Source organism: Salarias fasciatus, chromosome 9, assembly GCF_902148845.1.
Source record: "Salarias fasciatus chromosome 9, fSalaFa1.1, whole genome shotgun sequence".
In the NCBI taxonomy this organism is placed as follows: domain Eukaryota; kingdom Metazoa; phylum Chordata; class Actinopteri; order Blenniiformes; family Blenniidae; genus Salarias; species Salarias fasciatus.
The window spans coordinates 24,401,686-24,418,126 of NC_043753.1; the positions used below are offsets into that span (position 1 = coordinate 24,401,686).

General features: G+C 50.1%; 1 protein-coding gene across 3 annotated transcripts in view; it reads left to right on the plus strand.

Annotated features, from left to right (window-relative positions):
• LOC115394289 (partitioning defective 3 homolog) overlaps nt 1-16,441 on the plus strand; it is a 274,828-nt gene that overhangs the window by 85,583 nt on the left and 172,804 nt on the right. For all 3 annotated transcript variants that reach the window (XM_030099575.1, XM_030099573.1, XM_030099574.1), the window contains exon 3: nt 7,390-7,564. In XM_030099575.1, coding sequence (XP_029955435.1) covers nt 7,390-7,564 — 175 coding nt within the window. The remainder of the gene's footprint in view (nt 1-7,389; nt 7,565-16,441) is intronic.

The window sequence follows — 16,441 nt, forward strand, 5'->3', positions numbered from 1 at the left end:
CTCTGCACGGCCTTGTCAAGGATACGCTCCGCTCCTCTCTCTCTCCGTCTCTTCCCACCAGGGAGGCCTGACATGTTTGAAGCCACGTCTTTTTTTCCTCTGGCCCCCGCGCTCCCTCTCCCTGGATGTGGAGCTTTTAATTACTCTCTCCTGGCTTTGTGCATAGCCAATGAAAGATTGAAGGGCACTTGCCTCTGAAAGGCACTGTTAGAATATGGGTTTTTCTAATGCTTTGCTCTGGGAGAGGAATACTAATGCTCAGACTGTGACTTCTCCTGAGCATCTGCAGTTGGAGCGCGTCCGGGGGGGAGGTGGGCGAGCGAGGCCCCTCGACACACCGTCTGGACGTTGTTTTGCATGAGAATCGGGACAGGCGCTATTAGCCTGGGCGCGCTACATGAAGAGCCGGTCGGTCCATCGCATCGATCGGATCCCGTTAAGGCCGGTTTGACGGCGCCGCACCTGAAGGTGCCCTCGACGGCTCTGTTTAGGCCGCAGAATGAATATATAGAGCGGCACGGAAATCAATAGAGGATGCCATAAACAAATTATCTGACTGTTTGAGAGCAGCCTGGACTTCCTTTGCGGTCAGACAGCTAATGAAACATCCCACTCCGGCTTTTTCTCAGCTGAAAACACCTGCAAACGCTGACTTTTGGTGGTTTGGATGGATTTCACCACAAATCGACGTGTTGTAGTGGAACTGGAATCACTCCAGAACGTTTTGGAGTGAAAGACAGCCTGGATTAAAGGTTCTGCTCAAGTCAAACTATTGAAATCATGTAGCTTAAACTCAAAACCTGAGTTTTATTTGACATAACATGCCAACTCCTTTAATAGTTTAGCAGTCCTGGTGTCAGGAATAAATTATAATTTTAGCTGTCTTTTCTTTAAAAAAATCTACCACGGATACAAACAAAACCCTGGACACGCTGAAACCGATCACAGGTATGATGACGGTCCAGTGGAAGTGTTGTGAGTGAAAAATGGTCTCCGTCGCCACTGAACTGCCAGAATCTCTAAAATTGAAAACCTCACGGTGAAGTGAAAAAAAAGGATAATTAATATGATCATGTTTAAAAGCGTGGCTGATGGAACAAGATTAGTTCAGCATTATTTCACGTGTTAATTAGCGTCAGGTAATTGACGGTAATTCGGGCCGCGGAGGTTGCGCGATGCTTATCGCGTCTCTTGCTTTCTTACGGACACCCGCCCTAATTGCTTTCGGGAGCACGCCGTCCTCCCCCCCGTTTCCACGGCCGCCTCCCGCCGCTCGCTCGCTCGCCGCTCGCTCGCAGACAGTGCAGGTCTTTTGTGCACCTTTTATTTATTTCCCAGGGTCGGGAGCAGGTATTAATATACATGGCGGAGAGCGTCGGGGGCGTCGTAGGAATTTTCCCTCCTGTCAGCACTGCGTAGGTAGAGCGCCCTAATATGTGTGAATTCATTTCCCCAAACGCAGGAGGAAAACTTCAAAGGCAGGGACGAGAACTCAGCCGGGTGGATTTGAAAGGGATGAGACTCTAATCTGGTTAAACTTTGCTTGCTCGGGATATTTTCTCACTGCCTCATCGTCCACTGTAACAGCCCCTCCTCCATTGTGGTTTTTTTCCCTCCTCACACGCGGCGATGAATCTTACCTTTCCAGCTTTCCTTTACGAAAAGAAGTGATGACTTCATGTTTTAGCGCAGAGCCATCTCAGGCCTTGCGTCTGCTTGTTTGGGGATTATACTTCTTTGAGCCTGTCATCTTTCTCGCTCCCGTGCTTGTAAACAAACTCATTCTTTCCCACCGTGGCTGGATGTGAGGGTGCATTCTGGGTTGTCGCAGCATCTTTCAGGCACGATACCTGCTGGGCTGTGTGCGGTCTGGCCTCGGCGAGCATCCGGGCCGTTCCTCCTCATCAGCCTCCCGCGTGACAGCGCTCTGAAATATGCATCCGCTCCGGAAAGCGCCGCAGGGTGCCGCCGGAGCGTTATTTAGAAAGCTGGCGCCCAGGACCTCGCCCTCAATATTTGATGGCCTTAATGAACAGGAAAAATACAAGTGCTAAGCACTTTGTCGGCTCCGAACGGCGGAGCCGAGGACGGGATGAAATATTGAGAGCCGGGTGGCGGGTTTGTCCGGCGTGACGCAGGAGGGAAAAGTAAAGGTGGCGTCCTCCGAGATGGCTGCATTAAGGCCCAGAATAACTGAGCTGTGTCCAAACTTCCCTGATGGATGGAGCCTCCACGACTGGTTGATCCTGACGGAGGGAGGGATGGATGGATGGAGGGATGGATGGAGGGACGGGTCGGTGTGTGGATGAGGGATGGCCGCTCGCTGTCATCGCTCAACACGTTCGCAGTCCTTGGAGCTCGAGGAGTCGGAGCTTCCACCACTCTACCTGTAATAACTGGGCGCCGCTGGATGACGGTGTGATGAAATGATGACAGATGACAGGGTGAGCAGACCAGAGTGTGTGTTCCAGGCCGAAACAGCTCATGTATGGAGGGACACTGGAACATGGCGCTGGCTGGACTGACTTCACCGTTTAGGAGGCTGAATATTAAACCTAAAGTGAGAGAAAAGACGGGAGAAGACAGTGAAGTTTACATTTTTTGTTGTTTTTTTTCCCCCTAATTTCCATTGAAACTGGTATCTGAGGTGTAGATGGGGTCGAGCTCCTGCACTGCTGGTTAGCATAACTATTAATTCTGTGTGTGATTGGTGAAATACAGATAAAAGATATAAATACTGTTTTGCCCCAGCACCTTTTCAACAGGTCTAGTTTGATAGAAAATCCCTTTAACTCTGTTCTTTTACCAGATATCTTGTGGTTCTCCTCACAGCAGGCTGCCATATATCAAGGGAAAGCTGCAGCATGTGAAAGACAGATTTATCATAGCTCTTTTAGATTTTACTTTGAAGTTATTTCAACCTGTATTTTTGAAGACAAACAGCAGCGTGAAGAAAAAAGAACCAAAACTTTGTGGAGAAATGACAAACTAGTCCTGCCTTTCAAGAGCTGATATTAAATATTGGAATAGAAGAGCGATACTCCACCTCTGCTGGATGAGCTGGGTAATTGAAGGTGTGGATAACGTGGACGGGCTTCGCGGGGAACGACTCACGTCGTCCATCTCTGCTGCTTTGCTATGAAAGAGGGAAAAAAAAGCCGCTGCGGCGGCGGCAGATGCGGATTAGTGTCAGAGCAGCGCGGCGCAGGTATTACCGTTCTCCGTCAGCACCGCCGGCGACGCCCCGCGACTGCTGATGAACTCCGGGACAGAACCCAGCGTTTAGTGGAGGCCCTGCTCTGCCGGCCGGAGTTCGTGGAGGTAGAGAGCAGAGCTGGAGCTCGGCTGTCAGAGCAGCTCGGCTCCTGCTTCGCCTCCACCTCACTGACAGAAGACAGCACATCAAAAGAGGCAACATGAAAGAAAAAAGCTCTTTTTTTTTTTGGGTTTGGCTCACAAATTCTGAATCCCAACTCCAGCAAGCATCATGAAGGGATGCTGAGGAGAAGGTCTGGCCTCCTCCTCCTCCTCCTCCTCCTCCTCCTCCTCCTCCTCCTCCTCCCTCGCCGCCCCCTGCTCTCGCCTCTCTCCAGCAGCCCCCGGGCCTCCAGGTAGATAGCGCTTGATTGGCAGCTGCTGTGACAGTCGGTGGAACCGGCCGGGATGGAGGAGGAGTGTCAGCCTTGCTCCAGGGGCTTAAGGCAGCGGCAGAGAGAGAGAGAGAGAGGTCCATGACATGCGCCTCGGCCAGTCCTCCTCTCCTCCTCTGAAGCAGGTAGCTGCTAAATAGCTTTTTCAAATGGCTCCAGAGTTTATCCAGAAGCGGGAATATTCCTGCAGCTCACATCCTTCCCTCTCTTTCCTTTCACCCCTTCTCTCCCCAAACCTTTCAGCTTTGATATAAGTGTGTGTTTTTTATTAAAAGAAGAGCAATGCCGTTCTCTCGCCTCCCTCCCTCTCCCTCTCTCTCTATCTGCTCTGAATCCTCAGCCTCGGCTGTCACGCCACTTGACAATTAGCCATGCTGCTCCCGTCTGCGCGCAGCTTGAAAAAAAACCCCAGAACTTTTCTCCTTTTTGAAAAACTTCTGAATAGAACCCAGAATCCCGCTGTACGGCAGCCACGGGGGAAAGTGTGAAAGTTAAAAAAAACAGAAACGTGAAATCGTCTCAGTTCTAAAGTGGCTGTGACCAATTCCCACATGGAGGGAAAGTGTTCTGATGGCTTTCAGCACGCCGCCGCCGCCGCCGCCCGCTCCCGTCCAACGCAACTGTTGCATCAGATTTCCCTCTGGCCGAGCGTGGCCTGTTCTCCTCTGGATGGAGAGAGAGAGAGACAGAGAGAGAGAGAGAGAGAGGCGCTGCTTCCTCCGGTCCGTCTGGTGATAACGGCGGCTGTAGCTGAGATTTCGTGGCTTCCTTCCAGCTCCTCCGTCTTCATGTTTGGGCTTCGGTCACTGCTTGAAGAGCGAGCCTCGGGCGGCGCTGGCACTGCTGGAAATCACCATTTTCAGTAGAAGAATGTTACCGAGTCATGCATGTTTCAGAAATGTGCTGAGCTGAGTTCAGGGTTTGGCTTGTAAAGAATCGGTGTTTTTCCATCATTTCAGTTCTGAACCTCAGCTCTCCATATTCAGAGTGAAGCTTTACGTCTTGTTTACACGGCGTCTTAAAGTGACCAAAGAAACCTTCCTATTGTTTGAAACATAAAGCAGTTTTGAAAAGCTCCTGTTCTGCTTCGCATCAGTTCTTAATTTGTCTGTTTGGCTTAACGTCAGGGAGAACACACACGGGCAGATCTCCGGAAAGGTTCCTCGTTATTCTGCCTTTGTTGACGAGAAGTCACCAGCGTCAGGAGGCAGTGATTGTTTGAGTGTAACTGTGGTGTGTTTCAGCTGCTGTTTGATCACATGGTCTACAAAGCCCAACCCCAGCAGCTCCTCAAGGACCCACGGCGGTGAGCCGCTGACACCGGGAGTGGAACCAGCGACTGCTAAGCCTGTAACTCTCATACGATTTCGTATTTGCCTTCGGCCCCCTGGAGAACCTCAGGACGGCGGGCTCACAGTAAAGCAACAGGCCCGTCATCCCAGCCGGAGCGAGGCTGGCACTAATCAGATATGCATCAGTGCAGAAGACTTGATTTAAAAATGATGAAATTACTCCAGCAGCACCCTCAGCCCGGTGCGTTTCCATCTGTCTTTCTGATAAGGGTTTAAAGAGTTTCTGAAATGAATTTAAAATGAAACTCATGAATACATCACTTTCTGTTGAGAAATGTTGGGCGAGATTAATTGAACCTGACTTTAGGTGAATAGATCAATAACAGACGCAGCCGGAATCAAAAGACACGTCTGCTGCTTGGGAACTGGCCGATCGCTCCATTTTCTCTTTGGCTTCATGAGCCGATGACAAACAGCAGATTGATGCTTCTGCCTGGAGGTTGACGTCAACCCCCCCAGATTTCTGAGACGAGGCGACTTTTCATGTCTTTGCGGGGAGCGGCGGTCTGAGGACCCCATAAATATTGGATGCAGGATAAATGCGGAGCCATTAGACGACGGGGGGGGGGGGGGGGCGTGAACGAGTTCAGCCGTGTGTCGCCACGTGCCGACGGAGCGCCGCGGAGGGAGGCAAGGCACGGCGGAGTGCGCCTAATTAAAGGGATTTGGATGGCGTTTAAAAATGAATCGCACTCGGCGGCGACACCAGCAACGCCGCTCGCCACTTGTCTAAATGGGCAGCTGGCAGCCGGGCGGCTTGTCGGCCCGTTAAATACTCGCAGCAACATATGAATGAGAGGCACGATTACTCTGCCGCTAATGGCCTCCTGGCTCGCTGCGGGCCGGCGCAAATCTGCCTGGGGACAGCGCTGCAGGTCCTCCCATAATCCTCCTCATCCTCGCCAACGCACAAATCATCGCACACGACGTTTTCAGCAACATTCACACCGAAGCAGCACAAAGTCAAGACAGATTCTCACATCTGGGTGGAGGAGGCCTTGATGAAGCATTTCAGGACCCTGGAGAGAACCAGTCCGTCTCCAGACTCCACGTCTCCCTCGTTTTAAACTCAAAGCAGAGAGCATTTTAACGTGAATTAATATTTACCACTGCAGGATCTTGCCTCCACACGGCGGCCATGTCTTCTCATTCTGTGGATCTTATTTCTTCTCTCATTGCATTTTTTTTTTTTTGCACTGAGTAAATTCGCCATAAACTCTTAACGACCTGCGGAACGTAATTTGGAGAAGGGAATGGAACGAGATTAAAGCGAATTGGGCGAAACCTCGGGTGATAGGATATGTCTCAGAGATGGCGTCGGGATGCTCGGAGACATCTTAGTGAAAGGAGCGAGTGGGGGGGGGGGGGTTAAAAAAAGAAAAGGCGGCCTGGTTTAATTGTGTGGAGCCAGCGTGAGAGATGTCGGCGTGAATTACGGCAACAGTAAACCACACGGGCGCACTCTCAGGAAAGGCATAGATTTACGTGTTTGCGATCTGCAAACACGTACACAGCTAAAGCGCCGTCCTCTGCATATGAATCGAATCAAAAAGGAGAGCAGGGGCTTCTAAACTCGTTTATATGCAGATTCGGCGGCGCCGGGGTGATGGAAAACAGCGCCAACGTGGAAAAAAACACTCCTGCTATTTTTAACCTTCCAACAAATGCGATGTGGGATACACTAAAGCTGTTTTGCTCCCAACATGAACTAATGCTCTCTTTGTCGGTTGCATTCACGGCTTTCCATTACATAGATTTGCAGGTAGCACAAAGGCTGAGAGGCGCCGGTTTCCAGCCTGTCATATACATGCATTGTTCCGTGTAGTGCGGCGTGCGTCACGCCGCCGCTGTATGATTGCTCCGTCTGGATGGAATACGAGGTTAATCTTCTTGTGTGAGCTTTAGTAACAGGTTTTTTTCTTGCTGGCGTTGAAAGCCACTTGGCAGCGTTGTGCCTCCGCTGCTCTGTGACGGTTCGCACAGCGTTTCAGGGGTCTGTGACTCGCTGTGCCTTCGTCTCAACGCCAGGGGAAGCCGGGGTTCGCGCGCAGTCACGTGGCCGAGCGGGGCTTCAGTATTCCTGTGACGGAGAGGCTTCCCGATTCTCGTTTCGGGGCCGCGGCGAGCTTCCCGCCTGTCAGAGGCAGATAATCACCGGACGCTGCCGGGAGTTCTCGATCTGGCATCGGCTCACCTTTGTTGGGAAATGGAGCCTGTGGGAGTGGAAGTGGGCCGCCTGGAGCAGCCCACGGGACGCCGGAGCAGATGTTTCCAGATGAGGCAGTGAAGGGAAGATCTGTCTGAATGTGTGGAGCTGCAGCACTCGCAGAAAGACTGAATCAAGGCCCTGATTATTTATCCTCTAACACTCCTCTCTCCCTGCCCAGCTGGTCGCAGTGTACGAAGAGCAGGACCCTCACAATGGCGGCGACGGCACCAGCGCCAGCTCCACCGGCACCCAGAGTCCAGAGCCCTTCGCGGGCGAGATGAGCTCGGCCTCGGCCTTCCAGCCGTACCAGCCCAGCAGCGAGATCGAGGTGACCACCACGGCTCTGCGATCCAGTGAGTGCACCGCCCCGGCCCGTTTTACCCCCACAGCGAAGACCTCCGTGAAATCTGCTGCAGTTTGACCTTACCAAGGCGTACTGTTCACTTATATATCAGGTATTCCGCTGACATTGTTCAGCGCTCTTTTTTAAAAAAGGAAAAAAGAAAACCTGCTGTCTGACGCAAAGACTTGAAATATGAAAATTAGCCGCTTCACGCTGGGCCTTCCAGAGAATGAGAAGACAGTTTATGTTTGTAACATTGCAGACATAAAAACTGACATCTGTGAAGCAGGGCGTTGTTGTGGAAGCTCTGCTCTGATTGTTATCTTCCACTGAAGCACATTTTGCTTATTTTCTGGTGTGAAGTTCAAGTAAACTGAAATTACCTCTGGGAAATTGCCGTGAAGGTAAAGTCGGTGGATGAGAGACGGACTGATTACAGGCTGACGAACACGTCCTCTGAACGCGGATCTGACTGCGCGATGCTCGGGAAAAGTTAACTTCCTGCTCTCCTGCTCTGCAGTCAGCTTTATCCGACAGGCTGGAGGTGGGCAGCGGCTCGGCGCTCGCTCCAGACAGGCAGGTAGCGGCCCAGACAACGGCAGGAATTGAGACACAGCGGGAATCCAGTCAGGCATGAGCAAGAGCACACCACACACCACACACACACACACACAGTCACCGTGGCCCAGACGTTACTGATGTCCACATATTCATGTGCCGTGAAAGTGGAAAACCGGTGAGCCGATACAGGCCCGTCTTCTACTTCCAAGGACGTCCCAGACATTCGGACGTGAGAACTCACACACACTCAGACAGGCGTGGACCGACACACTCCTGCACAAACGGATGAACCGTGGACTTCACTCTGTGGAGATTTATGCAGATGGCTCCTGGGAGCATGTTCTGCTGGACGTCCATGTGCCCTGAGAGTCGACCGGTGTTGGCAGGAAGACTTTCTGCTGGACTGATACATAAGTCAGCCTTCGACTCGCTGGTGCAGACAGTGGGATTGATTAAAGCGAGGCATGAGGAGCGCTGCACGTTCTGCACAGTCATGGCTCCAGTCAGGGTTTTCCCAGAGCGGTGGGAGGACGCAGTAAAGCCCTGAGAGAGGAAGTCGGGAATGAATAATGCAGGCAGAGCCCTTAAAAGTGTGGCTTCATGATTTGGTAAATATTGTTTTTGTGCTGAACTTGAATCTTGAGCTAAACCAAAATGCTTTCAATGGTTTAGTTTAAATACACAGAGCGCAGCCGAGGAAAAACAAAAGAAAGGATCTCCATGTATACATGAAACCGCCCTGAGAGACCAGGTTCAGCCTTCACATGTGACTGCTCAGGTCTGACTGGGTTCTTTACAGCTCAGAGATAGAATTAATTCCCTTTACATCAACACTGGATAGATGGCTCTACATGCACAATGTTGCAGCCTGTAGGTAGACACGGCGCTCGTTTCCCCTTCAGAGGGCTGATGAGCGACGGGCTGTTTCCCGGTCATTCAGATGGAGACGACAGGCGAGTCCCTCTGCAGATGAGCGAATTACTGGCAGAGATATTGCATATCAGACATCAGAGTGTGGGCCGTGGCGCCCGTGGCAGCTGCACTGTGAGGCAGAGAATTATGGCTCTTAAAATCATCATCTTTTAGAGTCGTATTGATTGTTTTCTCCCCCCGCCTACACTCCCAAAGTCCCACACTCCAGCTCCTGGATGCCCCCCTTCTTCCTGTTGCCTCCGCCTCGGGAGCCGCTTTAGATTTCCATGCTAACGCGTGCCACGCAGGTCAAACTGCTAATAATTGGATTGGAGATGAGATGTAAATTACAATAATGAATGTAATTTTCCCGTAATTATACGGACGCCGGAGCTGCCTCTGCCTCTGTGTCGCGCTAAATTCTAATCTTTCTGAAGTGAAAGGAAGCGCCTGGAACTTTAAATTAGCGCAGGATCTTCTGAAGTCAGGGTTCTGCCTCTGCTGGGGTTCAGTCCTCTGGACCAGGAGAGGACTGGGTCCTGCTGGTCCTGGTCCTGAACGTCCCTAGAGGACCTCTGTCCTGCCTGCCGTCCGTCCCTCCTGCTTGTCACTCAGCTGATGTAAAAGGAGGGTCATCATTGGGCTTTTTGAAGACTGCAGCAGCAGATCGAGGTCTGCTGAAGCAGGATGAGACCTAAAACATCCAGGATGCTTTGTGTTTTCCTGCTTTATAATTTGAAGACTCCGTCCCTGCACTTATTCTTATTCTCCAAATTGTTTAAATCTTTTCAGAGCACTAGATTCTCTTCCCCCTCAGAGCTGCTAATATCGTTTAAACTCTCACATGAAAAGTCAGATTGCTCAGCAGCAATAAGCCAGACACACTTTGGTTTGTTCTGTTTTAGTCCCTGATTACAGGGTGTGAATAACAATGCGGTTTCGTGTTTCTGTCTGTGGTGTTACACAGTACAGCGTTAATTACTGCGGGGTTCATTTAAGGAACAATTTAAAGAAAATAGACAGAATTAAGACCTGCTAAGTTTTCTCATTTTATCAGTGGATTTGGTTTTGCAGTCACGATGTTGCACAACTTGATAATGACTTTTTTTTAAGATTAAATAATAAAAAATTTCAATTAAAGAACATTTAGCTTTAGTTTGGATTAATTTTTTTCTATGAGCAGGACCAGTCAATATTTTTATTAAGCTGATGGACAAAGAGTGAAATGTAATAAGTCTGTTTTTATTCATCATGAGTAATGACAATAGATTCACTTATATATTAGAATGTGAATCTGTTCATTCATCCTCTGTAATTTCATATATGTAATTTTTTGGTGATTTTCTTTCAGACGTAGCCCCCAGTTAAAGGGTTAATGTGGAGTTTGACTCCACTCAGGAGTGTGTTGTTCAGACCTTCCACAGCTTCATCAGCTGAGATTACCTTCAGCTGTGCGCGCAGCGTTCAACAGATCACACAACTTTTCGCCAGCTTCTCCTTGAACTCAACTTTCAGGGACGGCCGCGTCTCATCGATTACGCCTTCGCTTTATTTTTAGGTTTTCTTTTTTTCCTCCGCGCTCTACAGGAGCATCGTTCAAGAATACACAATCAGGGAATCGGAGAGGCTTAAGTGCCACTAACTGAGGTTAAAACTCACTGACATTGATGTGGAGTGGCTTTTAACACTAACAGAAGATCACAGTGATTGCGGTGATACTTATATGATCCCCCCCCCCCCCCCCCCCCCCCCCCCCGCTGACTTTGAGAGCGTGGATCAAAACTGAAATAATCTCAGTTTGTGTGTTTGTCCTGCGAAGACATTCTAGCTGTCAGGCTGTGTGTGACGGCTTCCTGCGGCGACCTGCTCCTCCGGTGAGTCCCTGGCTCTGCCTTCGGCGGTGGGGGGGCCAGGGGGCTGCTGGGACGTCATTAGAGAGATTGCCTGTGGGGGCGTGCAGGGGGCTACACCTTCAAAGAGGAAGGCCTTCATCTAATCCATTTGGCTTAGAGGCTCCCTGCCACCAGCCAAGGCCGTATAAAAAGTCACCGCAGCCATGAGGAGGCGGAGCTACAGCCTGACAGCAACCGGACGGAGAGACGGGACTCTGGGTCCAGTCATCCACCAGGGGTACGTCCTCACGGCTCACCTGGAAACACTAAACCCGAAACCGTTGCCACCCAAAACTGAACTTTTTGAACACTTTTCATTGCAAAGCAAACCACAGCTCCACTAGTGGCCCAGCATGCTAACTGGCATCGTTTTCAGCAATTCTGAAAACAACAAAAACCAAACTGACGCTGTCCAGGACCGGAAGAACGTCGACAGGGGTCAGACACGGTGTTTGTTTAGGATTATCTTTATCAGTGTGAACTGTGTAGTAAATCTGCGGCACCTAAGGGTTTCAGCTGGTGGTGTTTTTTTGTCCGTAGTCATCTTCAGTTTACTCCATGTCTTAATCAGAGTCCAATCTCAGCAACAGACATGAAACTAAAGAAAACAACTCGTCTTTGCTCCATATTGGTGCTCATTAACACACCGGTCTGTCTCCAGCAGCACAGCACAACAGCAGTGACAGACTGCAGAGCTTCAGCCGTTTCAACGCACCGTCGTTACTCCAGCACAGTGTGCATGAAAACCAGCTATCATCTGAATCAGCGGAGACGCGTTCCTCACACAGCTGTGAATGCTTCAGCGTTTATCTGCACTGCTCTCAGAGCAAGCCGAGCTCCGCGGACCGTCCCTCACGCTGCGGTTCGTCTCTGGGCTGAATTCATAGAGAGAGGCTGTTAGAGGAGGGCGAAACGCCGACGCAGCACATTTAGCCCTTCTGCTCCTCAACACCTCCTGTTTCTGTGAGACCGCTTCCTCCTGACGCCCGATCTGGAGACGATGTTAAGAGAGCGCCGCACCAGTCCTGACCTGGGTTTGATCTTACAGCGGTGAAGTGCTCAGAGATGGACCATCAGCTCTCAACAGGAGAGCTGGAATTTTCTGTTGCTCCTTTATTTTCCTTTTATACTCCTGGAAGAGGTGATGAAATAACCTTTTTTAAGACTCTCTGTTCACTCTCATCCCCTGCAGAGCCGTAACGCGATCCATCATCAATGACATTTGTCATGACAGGCTTATTCCTCTCAGCCATGCCCGGATGAGAACTTGAGGAGCATTTATTTAGCTACAGAACAAATGGAAAGAAAAACAACAACTTTAATACACCTGCTGTATTGGGAGTTCTGTGTATACTCCTTTATACTGTTTGTGAACTGAGGCCAACTGCTGCAGTTCAGATTGAGCTATCAGTTTGGATTCATAGAAAAGAGCCACATTTTACCACTGCAGGAATGCAGGAAACAACTGAAGGCGAGGTATTGCTTGAATTGAATCTAAAATATTTTGCATTATTGATTTCCCACCATTCGAGACACTATAGAACTGAGTTTCTCACTATTAGCACTTTCTCTGGAGATTCTTCAACACTTGTGTACGATTGGTGTTCTTCGCTGCGTCGCTGTCGCCCTTCGCAGACCCTCTCATCTCGTCTCTCTCCAGCGTCCCTGCCACTCAGCCACGTCGGCGCCTCTCCACGTAGCTTCCCGGTCGAGCACACACTCAGCAGAGAGGGTGTTCGGATAGCAAGCCCGTCATTAGCAGGCTGAAAGCACTTTTAAGCCCACTGGTCCTTGCGAGACTCCGAGCTGCCTTTCTCTACCTGCGCTAGTGGAGAGGCTATTAGTTATGTCAACTCTTAATCATACTCACGCTTGCAGTGGGAGGGAGGGAGAGTGAGCCCAGGCCGGGCCTTCCAGACTGCAGCGGAGTGGGCGTTCACTGGGAATATTACTCATAAAAACACTCACACTGTCATGATATCATCCACAGCTTATTACAGCTAATTATGGCAACTGCGGGCCGTGCTAAATGGTGAAGACAGTGTTTTGGTAATGAAGTGTGTAGAAGTCTCCACTCAGCACTGCTGGGAATGTGCTACTGGTACTATTCCTATTATTACTCCTGCCAGGATCCCAATAAAGCTGTAGGGAGACCAGCTGAATCACGCGCCGCCCGTGTCTTTGGTGAGAGTGTTGACTGCTTTATGACTTCCCGGATCGGGCCGAGAGCAGCTCTCTGGGTCAGCTGGAAAGGACCGGCCAGGTCCCGACTGGGACGGCGAGTCGTTTCCACTGCCTGACTGCTGGTACCTCGGCCTCAGAGGCGATGGAAAGTGATGGAAAGTGAGCCACGCCAATGAAAACCGAAAAATTGTGTGTGATTTAACTCCGAAAGCAGCCAACAGCGCCAGCTCGTGGCCTGGTTGGCCTCAGGGTTCTCATGAGTTTGTCCCATGTGCTTCAGACTGATGAGTGTCTGTTTCTGTTTGCTCTGTGATTTGCTGGCGACCGGCCTTCCTTGTCACTGATTACAAACTAAAATTCTCCAAATGTTTGATTGTAATTTTGATCATCATGACTTCAAGCTAAAAAAAAAAACAAAAAAAACAGAATGGCCTGTGAAAATGTACGAACCTCTTCCTGCACAATAAGCCTGATTAATCTGTGGATCGGGTTCATTTTCCAGTTTGCCAGTCGTCCAGTAGACTCTCAGAAGCAGAGGAAGCCACGCAGCCGACTGCTGTTCGCATCAAAGCAGATTCATTTAAAGCCGTCTGAAAGGACGGAGTGATTTAGGAAAAAGTCACCAGCAGCGGTGAAGAGCTGCACCCTGGAGAGGGTTGTAAGTAGAGACTCAAAAAGCTTCTTAAAGAGAGGACTGAGGCTGTAGTCACAGGATCAAGAGCTGCTACACTTCTGTTTTTTTTTTTCCACGAACTCCACTACGAGTCTTTTACTCCTGAAACAGACCAGGACCGGACTGGACGGAGAGCAGAGCCTCCTGATCCAGACTGATTCATGTCCGCCGTCGGAGACGACTGGAGCTGCTGCTCCCTCGTTTTTATCAGTAAATCGTGTTGCTTCTGTCTGCTAACGAGGAGCTGCCTCATTCCTCCAGCAGCTGTTCTCAGCATCAAAACAGCCTCAGGAGTGGTTCTGACGTAGCGTGATTGACTCTGATTGGCCGTTCTGAACCCCGCAGAGTGGATTTCAACAGTTTTTCTCTTATGCCGCTAATCAGAACACGTTTTCTTGAGTTTAACGTTAGATCGCTTTCAGATTTTCCCTTTTTAAGGATTCACCTGAAATAATCATCCACATCATGACACGGTTTCTAATATTTAGTTTTCTTTCATCTCCCCGTCATTCTGCCGCCGTAGATCAGGTCGGGCTTCAGTCTGACGTGCGCTGCCGTCTGAAGCAGGCCTTCTCAGACACGGGTTTGAGTTTCTCTCTCTAAAGTATCCTTCCCCTCAGCCGGCTGTGACCCCACAAAGTTTTTCTTCATCAAATAAAAGTGCGAAGCGCTGCTTTCTCTTTCAGTGGCCTTTCTTTGTTTCAGAGCTGTTTGGGCCTCATCACTGCAAAAACTCATGATAATTATAATGATTATACTTGAGAATAATTAGCATAATTGTGCACGCTTTCATGCCTATTCACAATATTTCAAAGCACCAATTTAACTGTGAATGCATAAAAATCAGCAGAAATGGCGTTCAATAGTAAAGCTGCCTTTATATCTCCTCTCTTGCGACGGCTTCTGAGGTTCATTTACATTGTGTGTGTGTGTGTGTGTGTGTGTGTGTGTGAGAGAGAGACACATCAGGAGGGTCACATTTGGCCGAGGGCGGTCTATCCCTCTCCCCCTGATAAGTCCAGAGCGGGCTCCCGCCGGGTGTTTAGCATCTCTTTGTCTCGGGGCTTCTGTCCCGGCGGACCTGAACGCCGCTCCCCGGTCCCTCCACCCTCCTCATTAGTCCTTTTTGTGCATCCCTCCCCCATTTCGACCCTCTCCCCTCCGCCGCCGCTGCGTTTCCCTTTGTCTTCCGGCGGCGGAGGTCACCGTAAGACTGTGTGGTTTGCGGCGTGCCGGCAGCTCCGTGTGGGGGAAACACGCGGCCGGCGCAGACAGGTGTTTATCAGGACGGGCGAATGCACCGCATGGTGAACGCATGCATACGAGGGGGGCAGGTTAATTGTTTCAAGTGTTCACAAATGAGTGCACACAGCCGCACTGTATGCTAATGTCAACATTAAGGACGCTCGTAGCTAGTTGTCCACGCAGCTAAACCCCCCCCCCCCCCCCCCCCCAGAAACATTAGTGTTATTCATGAGGGCAGAGAGGAACCAGGCTGCATTTGTCATGTGTAGAATTCAGGCTGTGGGTTTCGGCCGATTGCTCTGGTTCGGAGAAATGCAGATTCACTGAAGTGACGTCTCCATAGAACTAATGATGGATTCTAATACATTTAATTGCAGTTTGACAATGCCTTCTTTACATTTGGGTTCAGTTTTAATTGATTGAAATGCTGCTGCTCAGACGTAACGTTTGAGCAGTAAAATGTCTCTGTCCACCTCTATGCAGACGATATGCAGATATACCTTCCACTGACACACGCGACCTGCAGTCTTTAGTTTACTGTTATTGGAACCAGATTTGGAGGATTTGATTATTAACAGGTGAGCGTGGATGTGAGTGTTCAGGAGTCGTTCTTGAACTCGTCCAGTCCTGCTTGCTGTGGGACAGAGATGCATCTTTTTGCCAGTGGAAATGGTTCACACCCCATCTCTCCTGCCTCCTGTTTTTCATCACATCCACACGGACTCCGTCCTCCCCTGGAAGTGCCGTGGAAACCCCAGAGCACTCCCCTTTCTGCCACATTTCCATCTCTCCCCGAACACGATCTCTCCCGGATTACTTACTTTGGCTCACAGACCCGTCTTTGATCACAGCAAAACATTTGTGTAAAGGCCATTCTCCTGAAGAGCTTTCAAATGAGGACGTCTGAACGTTAAAGCTAAACCCATCTGACAGTGTGCAGCGGACTTCCCATGCTCCTCAGCGGCCACATCATGGTGTGTTTATTTGAACTTCTGGATTGTTTGTGAGCAACTTAATCCTCTGTTTTTGCAATGTATTTCGTGAGCCTTCAGGAAACAGTTGAAAGAAGAAAACCATTAGCTAATCGTCATATGTGAGAACTCCTCGTAGATTTGTGTTTTCGTCGCGGCCTCACATTTCTATTAGCAGCTCTTCGTTGATCTCTGTCAGAGCAGTCTTCCTCCATTTGCGGCTCCACTCGTCAGACCCCAGGCGTCTGGTATTTCCCGGGGTCTCCTCCCGGTGGTGCTCACGCAGGTTGACGGCCGGGCTGAACTTCCTGCACGCCGACTGAAGCCAGTTGGGCTCAAATCGTCTTTGTCATGTTGAGTTTGGTGAAGCAGCGGAGATCAAACCGACTGGCAGCGTCCGAGGGAAGAGCTCCCTGGCAGATCAGAAAGGCCCCGTTAAACTCCGGGTG